Below are 21,853 nucleotides of genomic sequence, written 5' to 3'. Positions count from 1 at the left end.
GTCCCAGACCTGTTTTGTATTTTAATTTAGAGACAGAGTCTCACTGAGTTGCTTAGTGCCTCACTTTTGCTGAGAATGGCTTTGAAATCGTGATCCTCCTGTCTCAGCCTCCCAATCCTCTGAGATTACAGGTGTGAGCCATCATGCCTGCTAGATGTATTTTTGTATGTAAATACGTAGTATTGTATTCATTTCTAAAAAATATGGATGCTGGATTTTTATGGATTACATGAAGTGTAAATCTGCTGTTAAGATACACTCTGTAGATAGTTCATTAATTACAATTTTAAAGATAATTCTTGCTGAGCATGTGCGAAGTCCTAGTTTTAATCCCAGCACTGAAAAACAAAAAATACTGAATTCAACCTTTTAGATCATTAGTAAATTCCATCCCTTGGGAAATCAAGCCGGAAGACTAGAATGAGTCCATTCAGGAATTTAGTTTGGGTTAGACTGTATGGGTCTAAAATCGGATGCTTTTTTGTATGTGTGATACTGGAGGCTGAGCCCAGGTGTGCTCTACCACGGAGGCACATCCCAGCCCTTTTAATTTTTATTTGGAGACTGGGTCTCACTGCATTGCCCAGGCTGGCCTCAAACTTACAATCCTCCTGCCTAGCCTTCTGTTTTGTTGGGATAACAGTTGTGTACCATGGTGTCTGGCCACATGGTAATTCTTTTTAAAAAAAAAAATATTTTTTAGTTGTAGGTGAACACAATACCTTTATTTTATTTATGTATATGTGGTGCTGAGGATTGAACCCAGTACCTCTCATGTGCCAGGCAAGCGCTGTACCACTGAGCCACAACCTCAGCCCCACACTGTAATTCTTGCAGCTTTCACTTTTATGTCATTTTTAATAAAAGTACTCTCTTTAGATTTTTGTTTTGGTTTTAAGGAAAATTTGAGGGAGTGAACTTGAAGCATTATCACCTTCAATTTTTGCTTATTAACTATAATCATGTGAACTCTATTTCTTACTATTCTCTGTACACATAATTTTGCAGACTGTTAGGCATGTGGTTGTCTGGTGAATGGTGAATTGGGTATTTCAAAAAATACCCAATCTTAACTTAAAATGGTATAGTCTAAAACCATATGAACTTCTGGGTGCAGTAGCACCTGCCAGTAATCCCAGGGGCTGGGAAGGCTGAGAATGAGGATCCCGAGTTCAAAGCCAGCCTCACTAACTTATCGAGGCCCTGTCTCTAAATAAAATACAAAAAGGGCTGAGAACATGGCTCAGTTCGTAAGTACCCTGGGTTCAATCTTCAATACCAAAAAATAAAAAAATAAAAAGCATGTGAGCTAAAATGTTATTCAGTTAAAAAAAACTGAGGGTCAGCCCACATTCTTTTGACCTTCACCACCAAGACTTATTCCACAGTCATCTACAAACAGATGCTTTATTGCAGTATTGGGGACTGGACCCATACTGGGCACGTGCTCTAGCTATATTCCCAGCCTTTTTTATTTTGAGGTTGCTTATCAACTATGATCATATGAATGCTATTTCTTTATAATCACCCAAGCAGGCCTCCTAACTTGAATCCTGCCTCAGCCTCTCAAGTAGACAGCCTCTTCTGCTATGTCTAGGCGATAGGGAGGGCTATTTCTTTCTTTTTTTTTTTTTAAAGAGAGAGAATTTTTAATATTTATTTTTTAGTTCTCGGCGGACACAACATCTTTGTTGGTATGTGGTGCTGAGGATCGAACCCGGGCTGCACGCATGCCAGGCGGGCGCGCCACCGCTACAGCCACATCCCCAGCCCCGGGAGGGCTATTTCTAACAACTGGTCATAATGTGCTTGATTACAAATTCTAAGATAATCATCTTGTTGGTTCTAAATTAAGGAGGCAGAATCATTACCCCCAAATCTGCGAAGTTTCAAAGCGAGAAATCTTCACTTTGTTTTTCCATTCCCGGATTGTCTGTTATGACCACAGTCATGTTTTGCTAATTCACAATCAACCCAAAAAAAAAAACGGAAGCCCTTTTGTTATCTAGTAATCTGTCTTGCAGAGTCCAACATCAGGGCTCTGGGCCACCAGGGTTAGATGTGATGGGCACCTTTTCATAATTCAGTTTCCAAAAATATTTTATGAGGAGTATAAGCGGGATGAAGTAATGACTGAGACATGTGAAAAAGATTACATTAACCCTAGAATGCGGTAAATCTTGTCATGACAAAGTACCACGGTTCTCTCTGCTACTTTTCCCCCTCATCTTAGCCTATGAGATCTCGGTTTGATCGGCGAGAGCGACCAGCAACTACCACTTGCCAGCACCCGCGTCTGCAGATGGGAAATAACAGCCACGCCCATCATCAGACTAACCGGGGCGTTGCGGAACTGTGGAGGTGACAGTGCGGTCCCTAGGACACCCATGTTGTGCGGTTCTCGAGTTGAACCGTCGAGGCCCCAAGTCTCGCGAGACCCAGCGGTCCCTCTGTCTCGCCGTAGGCGTGGTCGCGCGGCGGGCGGTTTGGGCGGGCTCGCGGGGGCTGGCGGGGGCGCGGGGCCTGGCCACCCCCGCCGCTCTGGCCAGGCGCCCCTATGGCCTTTCCCAGGTGACGCGCCCGCACCGACTCTCCGCGGGCGGAGGCGACACCTATGATCCCTTCGGCGACCTTCTTAGCCCGGCGCCAGGTGAGTGGCGCCGCCCGGCTCTCTGCTGGACGCGTCTGGATACAAGGAGACCGCGGGCCGCAGTTGAGGCTGCTGCTAAAGCGGGGCGCAGCGTCGGTTCCCTGAACCTAGTAACACATGTCACTCAGCACTAGGGGCGAACCCGGGGCTTCGCACATGCCTGGCAACCCCTCTACCACTGAGCACCATTCTCAGCTCTTTTTATTTTGAGGCACGCCCTTGCTAAGTTGCTGAGGCTGGCCTCGAGTTTGGGAACCTCCTGCCCCAGCCTTGAGTAGCTGGGATTACAAACGTGCGCCTCTGCGCCCGATTGAGGACTTCATTTTTTTAACCATGACAGTAGACCTGTGTTTCTGTTGCCTAGCTTGATATCACAAATAACAGTAGCCTGGCTCCGTTTTAACCGAGAGTCTTGAAAATGAACTTGGCCAAGGGTTTGCATCTTACCAGTATATAAGGTGAGCGCTTTTTGTATGCTTAGTTGGTTATTGCCGATTTTCCTGCACTGGAATATGCACTTCTTTCCGGGCATGCTCACAGTTGTATTCCCAGCACCTGGCATTCAGTAATTATTTGTTGAATAAATGAGTGGCCAACCAAAAGTGAATTTAAGTCTTGTAATTTGGAGTCCCTTGATTCCAAGTTTCATTTTCTGTGTTTAATTAGTAGCAAGTAACTATAATTAATTCATCATTATCACTTGCTTGTATGTCTTATTTTTTAGAAACTAATAATAATGTGCATGAGTCTCTGGTGAACTTTTTTGTTGTTGTTACTACTGGGGATTGAACCCAGGGATACTTTACCATTGAGCTGTATCCCCATATCTTTTTATTCAGGGTGGCTGTGAATTTGAGATCTTTCTGTCTCAGTGTCCCATCTTTATCTTCCAAGTCCCATCTTTATCTGCCAGGCACGTTCCACCACATCCAGCTTTCAGCTCTCCTGTGAAGGCTTAAACCACTGTCTTTAAGCTAGAGCTCCTACTGTCTTTAGAGCTCTAGTGCATGTTGGGGGTGGGGGGCTTACCACTGAATTGCACCACCCGGCCCTTTTTTTTTTTTTTTGAGACAGGATCTCTAATTGCTCAGGCAGGCCTGTAAACTTGCTATCCTCCTTTCTCGGCCTCCTGAGTTGCTGGGATTATAGGCATATGCCATAGATGGGAACACTACCATAATTTGAATGTGATTATTTGTTTTGTTTGTTTTTGTTTTTTTGTGGTGATTACATTTGTAATGATAGCTAATGTTTGTTCAGGGCTTACTACTTGCCAGGCACTGTGCCAAGTGCTTTACAAAGCTAATGTTGCTTAATCTGCACAATTTTAACATGTTATAAGGTGTATGATGTAGTTTAAAAGGAATTATTGTAGGTAACATTTATTGTGAGGTATGAAAATAGCATCATGGGGGCTGGGGTTGTAGCTCAATGGTAGAGTCCTGCCTAGCACATGTGAGGCACTGGGTTTGATCCTTAGCACCAAAATATAATAAATAAATAAATAGTGTCTACTACAAGTAAAAAAACCCAATTAAACAAAAAGAAAATGGCATCATGATTATTTAAGAAATGTTCATTGTAGCAGGGCTTTGTGGTACATGTCTGTAATGCTACCTACTCAAGAGGATGAGGTAGGAGGATTACAAGGTGGAGATCAGCCTTGGCAACTCAGGAAGACTCTGTCTCAAAATAAAAAAAAAGAAAAGGACTGGGGATATGACTCAGAGGTAGAGAGTTCCTGAGTTCAATTCCCACCCCCTGCCTTCCGTACACACACAATTTCAGTTTCAGAGATATATAGAGAAATATGTAAAGGGAATTTTTTTTTTGGTCAATAACAAAAAGGAAAATTGAAGCAGATGTAGCAAAGTCTTGATAATAATGGAACCTAGCCACTGGGTATATGGGAGTTTATTGCATATTGTCTTTGGGTATATGTAATTTTTCCTTAAAAATTTTGTTTTTGAAGGGGTATGTTGAGTTTTCACCAATACAGTATTGAATTGTCCTTGGTCAATTGAGTGTGTATGAATATGCAAATGTAGTGGTAATAAACATTTAGGGATTTAGTTATTTTTTTTTTTATATTTAGTTATTTTTTTAGTTCTCCGCGGACACAACATCTTTGTTGGTATGTGGTGCTGAGGATCAAACCTGGGCCGCACGCATGCCAGGGGAGCGCGCTACCGCTTGAGCCACATCCCCAGCCCAGGATTTAATTCTTTTTATAAATGAAAATTCCCATTCCTTAATAAGGAATAATAAGAATTATTTATATTTAAATAGTAATTATGTCTTGTTTACTTGGTTATTCCAAAATTGATGGGACAGGGGTGGGGTTGTAACTCAGCGGTGAAACATGTGCTTAGTTAGGCCCTGGGTTTGATCCCCAGTACCATACCAAAAAAAAAAAAATGCTGGGACAAGATGGGGGATAACATTGTTGATTGGGATAAAGAGAAGATTGACATGAAAGGGTGAAAACTAAAAACCAGAAATGGGTTTATTTATGGTAGCCGTGGAAGTTTTAGAAATAGACCCACATTTTCAGAATTATGTATGATATGACAGAAAATGATAGAAGTAGAGTGCATGGTATATTTAAACTTATTTTAAACATGTAATTTGGAATTGGGCTCAATGGTACACACCTGTAATCCCAGTGGCCCAGGAGGCTGAAGCAGGATTGAGTGTAAATAAAAGCAAAAAGAGAGAAGCAAGCAAGGTACAGGGGCAAAGTAAAAGGGGCTGCTTGTCTGAGCTGCCAGCTTTATTTATATCCATAGATTACATTAGGTCATTGGCATCATTAGGACATATTGCTTATTGTATAAAGTTACTATTATGTGGGCAGGTTTAGGCACAGTGACACATTGGTGTTATTTAAGAGTTCCTTTATTCCCAGAAGCTGAGTGTCTGAGATCAAGGTTGAGGTTGATAAGAGTCTAGAACAGAGCCTCTTCACAAAGGACATTACCATAGCAGCTAGGCATTGGGCATGTATTAGTCATTTTACTAGATCCAGGGAGAAATTGCAGAATAGTCCAAGTGTGGAAAACAGGGCACCTGTTACCCTCTAGGAGTTTGCATACCAGAGGAATGCTGCCTTGTACATTTCCATAGCCAGAAACTTACACCAAGTTCGAAGTCAGTTTCAGCAACTTAGTGAGGCCCTAAGCAACTTATCGAGATCCTATCTCTAAATAAAATATAAAAAAGGGCTGGGGGGGGGGGCTGGGATTGTAGCTCAGTGGTAGAGTACTTGACTGGCATGTGCTGGGTTCAATTCTCAGCACTGCATGTAAATAAATAAGAAAATAAATAAAAGGGCTGGGGATGTTGCTCAGTGATTAAGCGCCCCTGGGTTCAATCCCTGGTACAAAAAAACAAAAAACAGTAATTTGATACATTGTTATTTAAAAAAAATTTTTTTTTCTAATTATACGTGGACACCATGCCTTTATTAAACCCAGTGCTTCACATGCTAGGCAAACTTCACATGCTAGGCAAGCACTCCACCACTGCCCTACAACCCTAGCCCTGATACATTGTTATTAAGAGTGAATAAAACAATTTATTTAGAATTGGCAGCAAAATAATATAATTATTTGTGAGATACACTTTGGCTGATTTATTGAGTTTTATTTTGATGTTAAACTCTTTTCTGTGTGTAGAACATTGGATCAGAAGTTGAGCATTACACTATTGAGAAACAACGGAAGGAGCTACAGGTGCTCATTGGAGAATTGAAAGATCGAGATAAAGAACTCAATGATATGGTTGCTGTGCATCAACGACAACTTCTTTCATGGGAAGAGGATCGGCAGAAAGTTTTGACTTTGGAGGAACGTTGCAGCAAATTAGAAGGTCAGAAATGCATTCAGCAGCCTGAATAGTGCAGTCCTGTGTGCCACATGATGAAAGGACTTATAGGGAAGAGAGAGAAGAAATAACACAATTCCTGCTGTCCTGGAGTTCAGTACTTAACTAAGGGAAAGGTGCTGGGAAACTCCAGTTAATATAGAGTGAGAGTCAGGGGTGTATCTGAAGAAATTTTGAACAAAAATAAGAATAAAGATGTCCTATGAGAAGCCATTTCGTGTGTACTTAAAGATTTTAAACTTTTGGTATTGAACTTGATTCTAAGGATCTAAAATGGTCATCTTTTTAAACTATCATGTTCTCAAAAATAGCTTATAGTGGGCCTGTCACATACCTATATCCCAGTGACCTGGGAAACTCAGGCAGGAGGCTGGCAAGTTCCAGGCCAGCCTCAATAACTTAGCAAGACCTGTCTCAAAATAAGAAACAAAAAGGGTGGCATGTGACTCAGTGGTAGAGTACCACAAAGAGGTTTCTGTAAACATGACAGTCTAAATATGTACCATTTTTTCATTGATGACAATCGGATTTTACCCTGGCCACACCCACACTTGCACACATACAGTGTTTAAAATGATTGTTCAGCTGGGCACAGTAGCACATGCCTGTAATCCCACTTACTTGGAAGACTGAGGTAGGAAAATCATGAGTTCTAGGCCTGTCTGGGCAACTTAGTAAGATCCTGTCTCAAAAAAAAAATCATTTTTTAAAGGTTTGGAATATAGCTCAGAAGTAAGATACTCCTGGGTTCAATCCCCAGTACTTAATAAATAGATAAATAAAATGATTGCTCAAAAAATAAACATGGGGCTGGGGTTGTGGCTCAGCCGTAGAGCATTCACCTAGCCCGTGTGAGGCCCTGGGTTCCATCCTCAGCACCACATATAAATAAATAAATAAAATAAATGTAAAAAAGAAAAAATAAATAAACATAAAAGGAAAAAGATTGTTCATTAAATGTAGTATAATCTATCTCTTATATAAATTTGGTAAAAAACAAAAATAACCTATATGACAAAGATAATCTATAGCCATCAGTATATGTTAAAATGAGACTTAAATAGGCATTTCTCATTCTCATTAGTAATTAGGGAAATGCAAATTCAAATTCAGACAATAATGAGCTGCCTTTTTACATTCACTAGACTGGTAAAAATTGTCAGGTGTTGGTAAGATATGGAGCCAAGTCCACAGCTGTCCCACCTGAAATACACTTGTTTTTTCTGATTTTGGAAGCACAGGAGAGTCTGGCCTGGTTAGTACCTGGGAAGATTGGAGCCAAGGGAAGGCTCATACACTGCTGGGGGGACTCAGCACAACTACTTGGGGAAATCGTTTTACAGTATCTAGTAAAACTAGAGATAAATAACATTTCTTATAAGAAATTTTCCAGCAATTGGAACATGTTCCAGCAGTGATTCAGCAATTCCACTTTTAAGTGGAATTAACATGTGAATTGATAGCAGACCTAATATGTAGGTAGACTCTGGGCTAGGGTGTGTCTCAGTGGTAGAAAGTATACTTACCATGTTCAAGGCCCTGAGTTCAATCCCTAGTACACATACATAAAAAGTAGATTCTGATATAGTAGGTCTGGGGCCCAAGCGTCTATTTCTAACAAATTCCCAGGTGATGTCAGAGCTACAGGTTCAAGGACCACATTTTGGATAGCAAGACTCTAGAGAAATTCTTGCAAATATGCACCAAGTTGCATGTTAAAGAAAATACAGAGCAGCATTGTTTAAAATAGCTGCAAAGTGCTCTCTGCTCTCTGTCCTCTTCCTCTTCTTTCTTTCCTCTCTGCTGCTCTCTTTCTCTGCTCTCTGCCTCTCCTTTTCTTCCTCTTCGGGCAACCCCCACTCTTTTTTTTTTTTTTTCCTTAAAGAGAGAGTGAGAGAGGAGAGAGAGAGAATTTTCAATATTTATTCTCTAGTTCTCGGCGGACACAACATCCCTGTTTGTATGTGGTGCTGGGGATCGAACCCGGGACGCACGCATGCCAGGCGAGCACGCCACCGCTTGAGCCACATCCCCAGCCCGAACCCCCACTCTTGATTGGAAAAAAAATAGCTGCAAAGTAAAAGTAAATAAATTTTGGTGTAATAATTTAGTGGATTATTATGTAGCTTAGTGACAGACATGAGCTATATAAATGTGAATAATCTCAGGATCATAATCTTAAGTGAAAGAAGCAAATAGAATTCACACAGTTTAATTCAAATTAAACTATAGTATTATAGTTTGAAAATGTTTTAAAAGAATTATCTTCTAAAAATGTCTTAGTTCAAATTAAACTATAGTATTTATACACTTAAAATTAAACTATATACAATATTATATATGAATCTTTTTTTTTTTTCAGTATTGGGGATATAATCCGTGGCCTTGTGTGTGCTAGACAAATACTCTACCACTGAGCTTTTTTCCCAGCCCAGATAAAACTGTATTTTTAAGGGATGCAAGGAAATGGAGCCAAACAAAATGGTGCATGTCTGTCATCCTAAGGACTTAGGAGGCTGAGGCAGGAGGATTGCAAATTTGAGATTGCTTGGGCAGTGAAGACCTTGTCTCAAAATAAAAAGGCCTGGGGGTGTAGCTTAGTGGTTCAGTCCCCAGCACCCCCCCCCATAACACACACACACACACACACACACAAAAAGGCAAGTAAATGATTAATTACTCAGCTTATGGTGGTTTCCAGGAAAGTGAAAATTGGAGCCATTGTGTTCAGGAAGTGATATTTAGGGGGCTTCTGTGTTGCTCCTTAAAGAAATGTTTCATTTTTTTCTTTGGTACCAGGAATTGAACATAAGGACACTTAACCACTGAGCCATATCCCCAGCCCCCCCCCCTTTTTTTTTTTTGAGACAGGGTCTCATTAAGTTACTAAGTGACTCGCTGACCTGGCTTTGAACTTGTGATTCTCCGGCTTTAGCCTCCCAAACAGCTGGGATTACAGGCATGTGCCATGGCAAGATGAAATTTCTTAGATGGTTGAAGCCAATCTTGAACATCTATTCATGTTGTGCCAGACTTCCTGAGAAGGAGCCACTGCTGGTACAGGTGTGTGCCACCATGCCTGGCTCTCTTTTCTTTTTTTCTTTTTTAGAACTAGGGATGGAACCCAGGGGAATTCTACCATTGAGCTATATTCCCAGCCCTTTTAAATGATCATGCTAAGTGGCCCAGTCTGCCCTTGAACTTGCAAGTCTCCTGCTTCTACCTTCTGAGTAGTTAGGATTACAGGCTTGTGCCACTGCAGCCTGCCATTTTTTAAAGTACAATACAGTATTGTGTATTTGCACAATGAAATGTGAGTAGTTTTTTTGTTGTTTTTGGTTTGTTTGTTTTGTTTTTTGGGGGGTATTTTTAGTTCTGGGGACTGAATATAGGTCTCACACAGCCCTTTTTTTAATTTTTTTTTTTCTATTTTGAGACAAGATCTCATTAGATTGCCCAGGCTTCTCTTGAAAATGTTTTAAAAGAATTATCTTCTAAGAAATGTCTTAGTGCACTTTTTTAAAAAATATTTTTAGTTGTCAACAGATCTTTATTGTATTTATATGTAGTGCAAAGAATTGAACCCAGGGCCTCACACATGCTAATCAAGCACCAGACCACTGAGCCACAACCCCAGCCCTCTTAATACACTTTTTACTCTTTAACTACTGCCCTTAAAAATACTGCCTTTTAAGCATCAGATCTAATCACAAGTTGTTGATGAAATTTCCCCCAGGTGAACTACATAAAAGAACTGAAATAATTAAATCACTCACGAAGAAGGTAAAAGTCCTTGAGTCCAATCAAACTGAATGTCAAGCAGTCCTTCAGAAGACTCAACTACAGCTTCAGGAGATGGCTCAAAAGGCAACACATTCTTCCCTCCTCTCTGAAGACCTTGAGGTTGGCTTTATTTTTTGATAAGCTTTACTAGTCCAAATTCTGTGATCCAGTTATTGAAAAATTAGATGTAAATGTTTCCATTAAAAATTCATATGCATGTATGTAGGAAGTTATGTGCATAGATGTATATCTATATGCTGTTAATATGTGTGTAGACAATCTCCATCCATCTGTCCGCCTGTCCATGCATCCATCCATCCATCCTAGTTTTGTATTCTTCGTACTATTTTAGTCAGAAGCATGGTACTATCCTATCATGGAGGTTAGGCTTCCTTATTACCCTTGTTGAACTGTTTTGCCATTTGGTTTAATAGCATCTACCATTTTATCCATAATGGATTGTTTTGGAAAGCCTTTCTCAAAGTCTGAAATGAGTTTCATCAAGTTTTGATAGACTAAATTTTGCTTTCTAGGCAGGTGCAATGTTGCACACCTGTTATCCCAGCTCTTTGGGAGGCTGAAGCAGGAGGATTGCAAGTTCCAGGCCAGCCTGGGTAACTTAGTGAGTTCCTGTCTTAAAAAATAAAAAGGGCTGGGTATGCACCTTAGTGGTATAGTGCCTTGGGTTCAATCCCCAGTAACACACATTTACACCCCCCCACACACACACACACTTCTACTTTCTAAATTCTGAGTTTATCTGTTATGATAAATATATCTATATCATGTTAATAGTATATTAGTAATAATATCTGTAAGACTGATTTTGTGTGTCTAATTAGTGAGTCAATGTATCTTTTTTGAGCTAATTTGTTATGAGGTAGAGAAAAAGACAGCTGTTTTTGTTGTTGTACTGGGGATTGAACCCCAGGATTCTTAACCACTGAACCACATTCCCAGCCTCTTTTATTTTGAGACAAAGTCTCATAAGTTGCTTAGGGCCTTGCTAAGTTGCTGAGCTGGCTTTGTACCTGTGATCCTCCTGTCCCAGCCTCCCAAGCCTCTGGGATTACAGGCATGTGCCACTGTGCCTGAAGCAGCTGTTTTTCATATTCTTGTTTCATAATAATATCAGTACTGATCTTGGTAATATAATGAGCCTTAATTCATAAGCATGTAGTAAGCATGTAGTTTTTTTCAGTACTGTTCTAGTTCATTTCTAGCTATAAAATAAGTAAAAAATGATTCTAGAATCATTAATATGTTGCATGAAAAAAGGAAGATATCTTTAATAAAATTTATTATTTAGAATAGCTTTAGGGTCATAGTAGAATAGAGCAGGAAGTACAGAGAGTTCCACATGTGCCCTGTCTACACACACACACACACACACACAACCTCCCCTCTGCAGATGGCCTGCATTGCAGTGGTATGCTTGTTAGAATTGATGAGTCCAGGTGTTAACATTTATGTAAACTAAAGCCCACAGTTTACATAAGTGTTCACTCCTTGTGTTTTATATTCTACAGGATTTTGACAAATGTAAAATGGTGTATATCCACACCCCACAAAATGCACAAAATTCATTAAAACTACTTTATTTCATGGAAGCAAATCTCTTACGCATCCAGTTCTCATTTTTTTTTTTCTTTCTCCACGATCCAAAATTATACATTAAAATTTTAGGAAATGGACATGTTTACAAACATAACCAGTGTAATTCAGTATGGCAAATGCAAATATTGAGAGGATGCTAGAGTTAATGAAGAAATGGAAACCTGTATTCCTTTTTGATGATTCTTACTCAGCCTACTTTTTTCCTTAAAAAAAGTTAAACAAAATAGGGAGGTGAGCATGGATTGTGGCTAGTAACAAATGAAAAATTTAAAAGGACTCAAAGAGTATTTTCTGTGTTGTTCCCTTGTAGGCTAGAAACGAAAATCTCAGCAACACATTAGTGGAACTTTCTGCTCAGGTAGGACAATTACAAGCTAGAGAACAGGCTCTCACTACAATGATAAAACTTAAGGTAATTAAAAATAATTGTATCTCCAGTTGCCAGAGCATTTTGTAGTTTACAAATCATATTCACATACTTTATCTCACCTAAGTCCCTTAGCCACCCATAAATGCAGAGCTGCCAAAGTTGATTTTGTTTTAAATTCTTATTTTAGAAATGAGAAAAACAGGGCTGAGGTTGTGGCTCAGTGGTAGCGTGCTTGCCCAGCATGTGTGAGGCATTGGGTTCGATTCTCAGCACCACATATAAACAAATAAATGAATAAAGGTCCATCGATAACTAATAAAAATTAAAAAAAAAAAAAAGAAATGAGAGAAACAAATTTAAAATCATGTCCCCAAAGCATTGAGAGAGGAGGTAGAACTCCACTTCTGGACATTTGTCTCCGAGGCCTATTCCATGGCCTAGCATGCCTGAATTGACTTGTTTTCTTCCCAGGTATTCATTGTTAGGTATTGTGAAGTTATTGGCAAATTGCTTGCTAACCCTTTTTTTTTTTTTTAAATGGAGAGGAAAGCTGTCATCAGTCAGAGAATTGATATAGTCATAATGTTATATAAAGTGATCTACAATCTCTTCTAATGTAACATGTCTTTGATAGTTGGTAACTAGGGGATGAGGTTGAATGATAATGCTAATTCATTTGTAATTTTTCCCAACACATTGTTTTGACGTGATTATGGGCAAACTTTTAAATTAAAGAACAAATATCAAAATCTACAAATTAATTTAGTGGCATTGGTAACAACATGGTTGTGGGACATGGTTGTACATGCCTGTAATCCCAGCCATTTGGGAGGTTGAGGCAGGAGGATTTCAAGTTTGAGGCCAGCTTTAGCATCTTAGTGAGGCCCTAAACAACTTAGCAAGACCCTGTCTCAAAATAAAAAAATAAAAAAGGTTTCAGATGCATCTTAGTGTTAAAGCACCTCTAGGTTCAATCTCCAGTAACAAAAACCAACCAACCAGTATGCTGTCCATCTTAGCAAACTCTCTGGCAAAGCAGTGAGTATTAATGAAGATGCTGCAAAGATATTTCCCCCCACATTAGAATAGTGGATTTGTGAAAAAGCAGCACATGGAGAATTGGAGTTTTTATTTTGATGAAAAATAATAGTATTAGAACAAATGCCCTGTAGGGCATGCTTATCAGGGGAGAAAGGAGCCCTAGGTTTTAGGCTGAAAGAGATAGAGTGACAGTTGTGTATCTACTGGCATTGATAGTTGTGCTGTTGTATTAGTAGGACTTTGTGTGTGTATATGTTTCCTATTGGTCTGGTCATGTAATTCAACAGTTTTTGTTAGTTTGGATGTTTTGTTTTTCAGGCCTGGGAATTGAACCCAGGACCTTCGACATGCTTGGCAAGCACTGTACCACTGAACTACACTCCCAACCTTTCCATTGTGTTTTTTTTTTTTTTTTTTTTTTGGTACCAGGGATTGAACTTGGAGGCACTCAACCACTGAGCCACATCCCCAGCCCTATTTTATATTTTATTAGAGACAGGGTATCTCTCACTGAGTTGCTTAGCACCTCACTTTTGCTGAGGCTGGCTTTGAACTCATGATCGTTCTGTCTCAGCCTCCCAAGCTGCTGGGATTACAGTCGTGTGCCACCGCTCCTGGATCCATTGTTTTTTTTTTTTAGTATAATTATTTTTAGTTATAGTTGGACACAATATCTTTTATTATTTATTTATTTTTATGTGGCGCTGAGGATCGAACCCAGGACCTTGCCCATGCTAGGCGAGCACTCTACTGCTGAGCCACAACCCCAGTCCACCATTGGTTTTTGAATGGTTTGCTCCAACCCTTTTTATCTCCCTATAAATCCTCCTAATATGAGATGTGCAGAATAAGTTTTTTTTTTTTCCAAAATGCATATATGATGTTGTAGCAAAAAAATGCTTATGCTTAAGTAGGGGTAAACCTGTTAATAATAGTTATTTCAGGAGAGTGGGGTAGGTTGAAAACTCTTATTATTTTAGATTTTTAGGTATTGTTTAACTGGATTTTTAGTACATACCTATTTGTGATTCAAAGACCCTCAATAATAATATTTTCTAATTTGGCTGTGCTCATGGTAAGTCTTGGAGTCCTGTCTCCCTTTTTTAGTACTAGGGATTGAACACAGGGACACTCAAACACTGAGCCACATCCCCAGCCCTTTTTTGTATTTTGTATAGAGACAAGGTCTCACTGAGTTGTTTAGGGCCTTGCTAAATTGCTGAGGCTGGCTTTGAACTGGCTTTGAGATCCTCCTGTGTCAGCTTCCTGAGCCACTGGGATTACAGGCATGTGCCACCATGTCTGGCCAGAGTCTGGTCATCTTAACGAACTGAAAGAAGGGAGGAAATGTTGGACTTAAGGGATTTATTTGTAATGCAGAGAATAATTTCCCAGTCCAAATGCTGCCACCATTTCTCTTGCTGTGCCAGTATGTTAGGTCATCATATTGTCTGGTTCTTAACTTTCCAAGAGACAGTAAGGTATAATGATAGCACATGGCTTCTGAGGTCAGTCAGCTGGGTTCGAATGGTGGCCCCATCACTAACTAGTTGTACAGTCATGGCCAAGTAACAATCCCTTTAGGAGTCTGTTGATTCCTCCATCGCTCAGCAGTAGTAGTGTCTACCTCATAGAGTCACAGTGAAGATCAATGAGTTAACATGAAAAGTGCTTAGAAAGAAACTGGGGCACCATGAGGCCTGAGTAAATGTAATCTTTTCTTACTGATTAATTGGAATTTTAAAATGTAGCTTAACAGTTTTCAACTTGGTTTTTAGGACAAAGATATTATTGAGGCAGTCAATCACATTGCAGATTGTTCGGGTAAATTTAAAATGTTAGAGCATGCTTTACGTGATGCTAAGATGGTGGAGAATTGTATTGTGAAAGAAAAGCAAGATTATAAGCAGAAATTGAAGACACTTAAGATCGAAGTCAATAAATTAAAAGGTAAGGAAGAGATGCAAGTGTAAGATGGTAATATGCTATGTTGGGAATATATTTCTTCATTTGGGTTCCCTTCATCTTAGAGTGAATGGGGTTGTTCCTGGCTTTGGGTTCTAACATGAAATGTCTGTTTCATTTACATGGAATTATGTTGCAATTTTTGTGTTACAAGATAAATAATAAAATTGGGATAAACTGCATAATGTATCATATTTTTAAAAAACTCTTCCCATAGTTTAGGTAGCTGTATCAATTAGCAGTTGCTGGTATGTGGCTCATAACAGACAGTGGCAGTGTCTCAGCAGCATGGGTCCTGACAATTATTAAATTCAGTGTTGGAAGAGGGATTTGGCTGGTCTTGGTTGGACTCAGAGACCTCTCAAAAAGCTCATCTGCTCCATGGGTCTTCTCATCAGCAGGCTAGCTGAGGCATTTCTTCCCACAGTGAAGCCAAAACTTAACACAAAAGCAGACACTTAAGATGGAGTCCTGGAGTTGACATGCGTCACTTCTGCTTTATTCTGTAGGCCAAAGCAAGTGATGTGGCTGAGCGCAAAGTCAGGTAGTGGGGAAATACACTGCTCTGTGCAGGAGGCATTGCAAAGTCATATGCAGGGAGGGATGAGGAGTCACCACTAACAGTCTGCCAGAGTGCCTTGGTGACTGGTGTCTGAAGTAGGACCAAGCCTATGATTCAAAGCCATGTCAGTTCACTTCTCTCTGATTCTTAAAGTTTTATAGTGAAATGAAGCAAAGTTTGCCAAATGCCTTTGTATAGATTTGTTATATATAGTGTATATATTTAAATGTGGATATGGGTGATGGTGTCAGACTTTCAATTTACAAAGGGTATGGAGGCAGCCCTATTTTTCTCTGGCCTTTCCCCTTGGGCAGGTTGGAAGGTTCAGAATAAACTGATTGAAGAGCTATCTTTTCTTTTTTTTTTTTTGCTCTGGGGATTGAATCCAGGGGCATTTAACCACTGAGCCATGTCCCTAGCCCTTTTTATGTTTCGAGACAGGGTCTCACTAAGTTGCTTAGGGCCTTGCTAAGTTGCTTAGGGCCTCACTAAACTGCTGAGGCTGGCCTTGAACTTGTAATCCTCCTGCCTCGACATCCTGAGTTCCTGGGATTACAGGCATGTACCACTGTGCCTGGTGAGGAGCTGTTATTTTAGTCTTAAATCTGCACCCATACTATCACATTTTATAAATGGCTGCTGCATTAGACGAGAGGACTACCCTACTGTGGAACAGGCCACCTTAGAAGCAGCTACGGAACTGTGGCAGGGAATCATTCTGCCTCTATGTAGTGTGAAGTGCCTCAGGAGGCAGCAAGGTCTTCTTGGATAAACCAAGCAAGAGTGTGATGTGGAGAAGGTTCTTGTGTATTCCTGAACAAATGACTCTTTACATTTCTTTCAACTAAAAAATTCTGAAATTACGAAATTTTATCTTGGCTAATGTAATTTAAAAGACTCAGCATTTTAAATCTTGACCTGTGGTAAATTTCGTAGATCTTGTTTTCATTTGTAGCTTCTGCTAAGATTACAATCATATTATGAGTCTTGCATTAGTGGAAATAGACTCTGTCCTCTCTTAGATCAACACTTGATAATTCAGGAATACATTGTAAATATTCAGTGTTTATTGAATATTTAGTCCATTTTTCAGTAAAATATTCAAGTGAAAAAATTCTGTTGTATAAATATTTTATAAATTCAGTACTTAAAAAAAAGAAGGATATTGGGAATTAGAACAGAGAATGAAGGAAATAGACTCATTTAGTCTCATTGGACTGGGGAGGCAAATTGGAAGAGTTAGCATGGGAACTGAAACTGGACAGTGGGCAGAACTAGCCCTGTGAAGACCTGGGCCAAGCACCTTCCAGACAGGCCATGCATGTGGTGCACACCTATGATGCCAGTGATTTGGGAGGCTGAGGCAGGAGGATCAGCAACTCAGACCCTGTCTCAAAATTAAAAAGGAGGGCCTGGGCTGTGGCTCAATGGTAGAGCACTCGCCTAGCATGTGTGAGGCACTGAGTTCAATCTCAGCACTACATAAAAAAATAAATAAACAAAACAAAGGTATTGTGTCCATCTGCAACTAAAAAAGAAATCCTAAAAAAAAAAAAAAATTGAAAAAGGACTGGGGATGTAGCTCAATGGTAAAATACCTCTGGGTTCAATCCCCAGTACCAAAAACCAAAACAACACAACAACAACAAAAAACCCTTCCAGGCAGAAGAAACAGAAAATGCAGAAGCACTAGGGTGAGTTTTAAGGTTGGGACTTATTTTTTTTTTTTTTTCCTCTAACACCAACAAATTCTCCATTTCTTCAATGCCAGCTGAGTGTTCAAAAATTCAGTTCAGTTCAACTCAACACTGTCTACCTGGAGTTAGTGTCAGATCCCACAGGTGGTGGTGGTGGTGGTGGTGATGATGATGATGATGATGTTGATGATTTGGGTTCTGGGGTTGAACTGAGGGGTACTCTACCACTGAGCTACATCCCTAGTCCCTATTTTATTTTTTTGAGACAGGGTCTCCCTTAATTGTTAAGGCTGGCCTCAAATTTGCAATCCTCCTGCCCCAGCCTCCCAAGTCACTGAATTATAGGTATGTGCCACCACATATGATTTAGCCCCCATAGATTAAAGACAGACTTCAGACACTAGTCACAAATCTCAGAGGGTCCCCTCTACTTCTGACTGGCAGTAGCTACCTCCTTGGATTGGATTGTTTCCTAGAATGGTTCATAAAACTCAGGGAAACACTTTACCTCCTTTTCTGGTATATTATAAAGGACACAGTTCAGGAACAGCAGGCGGAAGAGCTGGATTCCATGCATAGAGCTCCTATTCCTTCTCTGGAGTGCTACCTGAATATGTCCATGTATTCACCAAACTAGTTTTCCTCAAATTTCAAATCTCCTGTTCAGAAATTTTTATAGAAATCAGTCTCCAGGCCTGCCTCCCTTTCTGGGAGGCAGTGGGTAGGGCTGAAAATTCCAGCTCTCTTAATCCCTAGATCTTGCTGTACCCAGAGCCATCTGGAAGCTACCTAGGGGCTGGCCCTTCCTAAGTAACCTCATTAGCAAAAACTGTGGTGCAGTCTTTCCAGTGACAGAAGACAGGAAAGCCAGGATTTTAGATCTTTGCCAGAAACAGAGGCCAAAAGCTGAATTTATTTTTCCTTTTAATTCATCCATGTCCTAGGAGCTGAAGGAAAGAAGGGGGAGAGGATCAAGGAAAGGGACATAGCCAGGTCACACTGGCTTTGAGATTGTCTGCAACGAAGGGTATTGACTTCATTCTGAGTTCAGTAGGAGAACTTCTTATTGAGAAATGGCACGGGCAGTTTTTATTTGTAAAGATTGCTGTGTGCAAGCCGGGCTGTGCAGGAGGGCAAGGCCAGAGCAGGAGACCAGCCAGACAAGAGGTAGCAAAACCTTGGACTAGTGTTGCTGCCAGGAACATGGCCAGATGTCCAGCTTTCAGATTAACTGGTAGTTTGTGCTGAGGACATAAGGGTTCTTCATAGTGTATAGCTTCCTAGGAAGCCAGTATTTATTTGAGGAATTTTTTTCCTTCTGTTTATGAAGAGGACCTAACAGAAAAGACAACGGAAAATAATGAGCAGCGAGAAGAGATCATTCGCCTTAAGCAAGAGAAAAGCTGCCTGCATGACGAATTGACTTTTACTGGTAAAAAAAAAAATAATAATAATAATTACAGTGATTGAATAGTTAAATGTTAATAACCTAAACTTTCTATGGTACTGCTATGACAGGCTAGTGGAAATACACCTGTCTCAAAACAGGTTTTGGTGTTTTATTTTGTTTTTACTGCCCTTTGAGGAATTGGTGAGGGACCAGGCAGGGAATTTTAACTGTAATTAAGCTTCCAAGTAACTGTTCCCTTTTCTGTGAGATGAGGACCTGTGCTGAGCCTATCACTCTTCTTCTCACTGAAAGCATAATATTCCTTTAAAACTCATTTAAGCCAGGTGCAGTTGTGTACACCTGTAATCCCAGCATTCAGAAGGCTGAAGCAGGAGGATCGTGATTTTGAGGGCAGCCTCAGCAAGAGCAAGACCATGTCCCTCCCCCCAAAAAAAGTTATTTGAAAAGAATTTTATATATTGATGTAAGGAGGATGTTTATTTTATTTTGTAGTACTGGGGATTGAACCTAGGAGTGCTTTACCACAGAACTACATCCCCAGCCCATTTATTTATTTGTTTATTTACTTATCTGTTGATTAATTAATTTTTTCCCATCTGTTTATTAATTGATTGATTGTACTGGAGATTTGATGCAGGGCCTCATACATTCTGGACAAGCACTCTGTCACGGAGCTACATCCCCAGCACTAGTATTTTTTTTTTTTTTGAGACAGGGTTTTCACTAAGTTGCTGAGGCCAGCTTCATACTTGCGGTCCTCCTGTCTCAACCTCCCAAATAGCTGGGTTACAGGCATGCACTACACTGCCTGGCAAGGACAATGTTTATAATTCTGCAAATTCCCAATAAAAATGAGGAATTCAGTATTTTCCCAATTTGCAAATTAATAACCTGTAGTAATTGCAGTTGGAAAAATATTCATGTGTAAGTCATGAGTGTAAGTATATTCATATGCATCAGTATGACCCTAAAATAAGAATGCCGATGCATTTTCCTTGACTAAGCAAGTTTCCCCATTTGCAGTCTTGACTCCTCTGATAACATGTAAACTGCTCCAGAATCTCCACTAGTGATGACCTGTCCTTTCCCGCTCCCTATTGAGAATCTCTGATGTGTAGAGCTTGTTTACACCCCTGTCATCGAAGGTTTTATTAGGCTTTCATTTCAGTAGTTTGTATTAGTAACATCATAGATTTGGAGGTGAAGTTCCAAATAGAAAATTAGATTAGGGTTGGGGATGTAGCTCAGTCGGTAGAGTGCTTGCCTCGTATACACAAAGCCGTGGGTTCAATCCCCAGCACCAAAAAAGAAAGAAAGAAAGAAAATTAGATTAACGCTTTTTGGTGTACACTGTTACCTAGCCTCAGTACTCCTCCTTATAGGAAAAGAATACATTTCTACAGATTAAAGGGGAAGAAAACAGAAGAAGAAAACATATTTAAGATTTTTTTCAAATACTATGGAATTCTTAATTTTAATCTTCTGTGATTCAAGATTGGGGGAAGCCAGGCATGGTGATGAACACCTGTGTCACAGCTACTCAGGAGACTGAGGCAGGAGGATTACAAGTTTCAATCCAGTCTGGACGTCTTAACGAGACCCCCCCCAATCTCCAAATAAAATTTTTTTAAAAAGGGCTCCCCTGGGCTGGGGATGTGGCTCAAGTGGTAATGCGCTCGCCTGGCATGCATGGGGTGCTGGGTTAGATCCTCAGCACCACGTAAAATAAAGATGTTGTGTCCACCGAAAACTGAAAAATAAGTATTAAAAAATTCTCTCTCTCTCTCTCTCTTTAAAAAAAAAAAAAAAGGGCTCCCCAGCCCTTTTTAGTTCAGTGGCAGAGCTCTGCTAAGCGAATCTTTTATACAGGGCCCTGGGTTCAATTTTGAGTACCACCAAAAAAAAAAAAAACAAACAAAAAAATTATGGGGAAGGTGCAGTTTTCTATCACCAGAGGTCACTGTTTCCATTGTTTCTAGGATTGCTGGCTCTCAAAATTATATTACTTTTTATGTTACTAAAGATGTAGCATATCCCTAGCTTTACCATTGAATTTGGAGAATCTTTGGGTCAACATTTGTGTATTAGTAATTTTACTAATTCTTAGGAGCTCATAGGTCTACAAAGAATTTAGTACTACAGAGCTAGGATTGTGGCTCAGTGCATGTGTGGGGCACTGGGTTCAATTCTTAGCACCGAATGTAAATAGATGAATAAAATAAAGGTCCATCAACAATTAAAAAAAATTAATAAAAAAAGAATTTAGTATTATAAAAATGTTATAAATAAAATGCCCTGGAATGTCAAAGGAAAAATAAAAGTTTATGGGATATTTTAACAGTCTCTCTCTCTCTCTCTCTTTTTTTTTTTTTTTTTTTTTGCAGACAAGGTCTCAACTGCCCAGGTTAACCTTGAACCTCTTGGCTCAAGTAGTCCTCCTCCAAAGGAGCTGGAACTATAGGTGTGAACCACCACACCCATCAGGGCTCCCTTCTTTTTGATTCATCATTCTTTATTTATACATCCAATTTTTTTTTTGGTACGGGGGATTGAACCCGGATGTGCTCTACCACTTAGCTATATCCCCAGCCCTTTTTATTTTCTATTTTGAGACAGAGTCTTGCTAAGTGCTTAGGGTCTTGCTAAATTTCCCAGACTGGCCTTGAACTTGTAATCTTCCTGCCTCAGCCTTTGGAGTCACTGGAATTACAGGTGTGTGCCACCAAGCCTGGCACTTCCACTGTTTAAATAACTGATTTTTCTTTTTTCCTTTATGCATATAATTGAATTCACATAAACTGAATGTAACTATATAAATGATGCCAGTTCATTGTTTTTATGTGGTTTTGTGTGGTGTTGACTTGTCTGATAT

At 39.9% G+C, this 21,853-nt stretch overlaps 1 protein-coding gene across 1 annotated transcript in view; it reads left to right on the top strand.

The window, feature by feature from the left end:
* The first annotated feature begins 2,511 nt into the window (after positions 1 to 2,511).
* The window catches only part of Ccdc62 (coiled-coil domain containing 62), a 42,140-nt gene continuing 22,798 nt past the window's right edge, over positions 2,512 to 21,853 (top strand). Inside the window, exons 1-6 of the mRNA XM_077796834.1 lie at positions 2,512 to 2,650; positions 6,328 to 6,520; positions 10,272 to 10,438; positions 12,246 to 12,293; positions 15,125 to 15,296; positions 18,901 to 19,002. Coding sequence (XP_077652960.1) covers positions 2,615 to 2,650; positions 6,328 to 6,520; positions 10,272 to 10,438; positions 12,246 to 12,293; positions 15,125 to 15,296; positions 18,901 to 19,002 — 718 coding nt within the window. The 5' untranslated portion in view covers positions 2,512 to 2,614. The remainder of the gene's footprint in view (positions 2,651 to 6,327; positions 6,521 to 10,271; positions 10,439 to 12,245; positions 12,294 to 15,124; positions 15,297 to 18,900; positions 19,003 to 21,853) is intronic.

The sequence above is a fragment of the Urocitellus parryii genome, chromosome 3 (genome assembly GCF_045843805.1).
Source record: "Urocitellus parryii isolate mUroPar1 chromosome 3, mUroPar1.hap1, whole genome shotgun sequence".
Classification (NCBI taxonomy): domain Eukaryota; kingdom Metazoa; phylum Chordata; class Mammalia; order Rodentia; family Sciuridae; genus Urocitellus; species Urocitellus parryii.
This window is presented reverse-complemented; position numbering and strand designations above follow the sequence as displayed.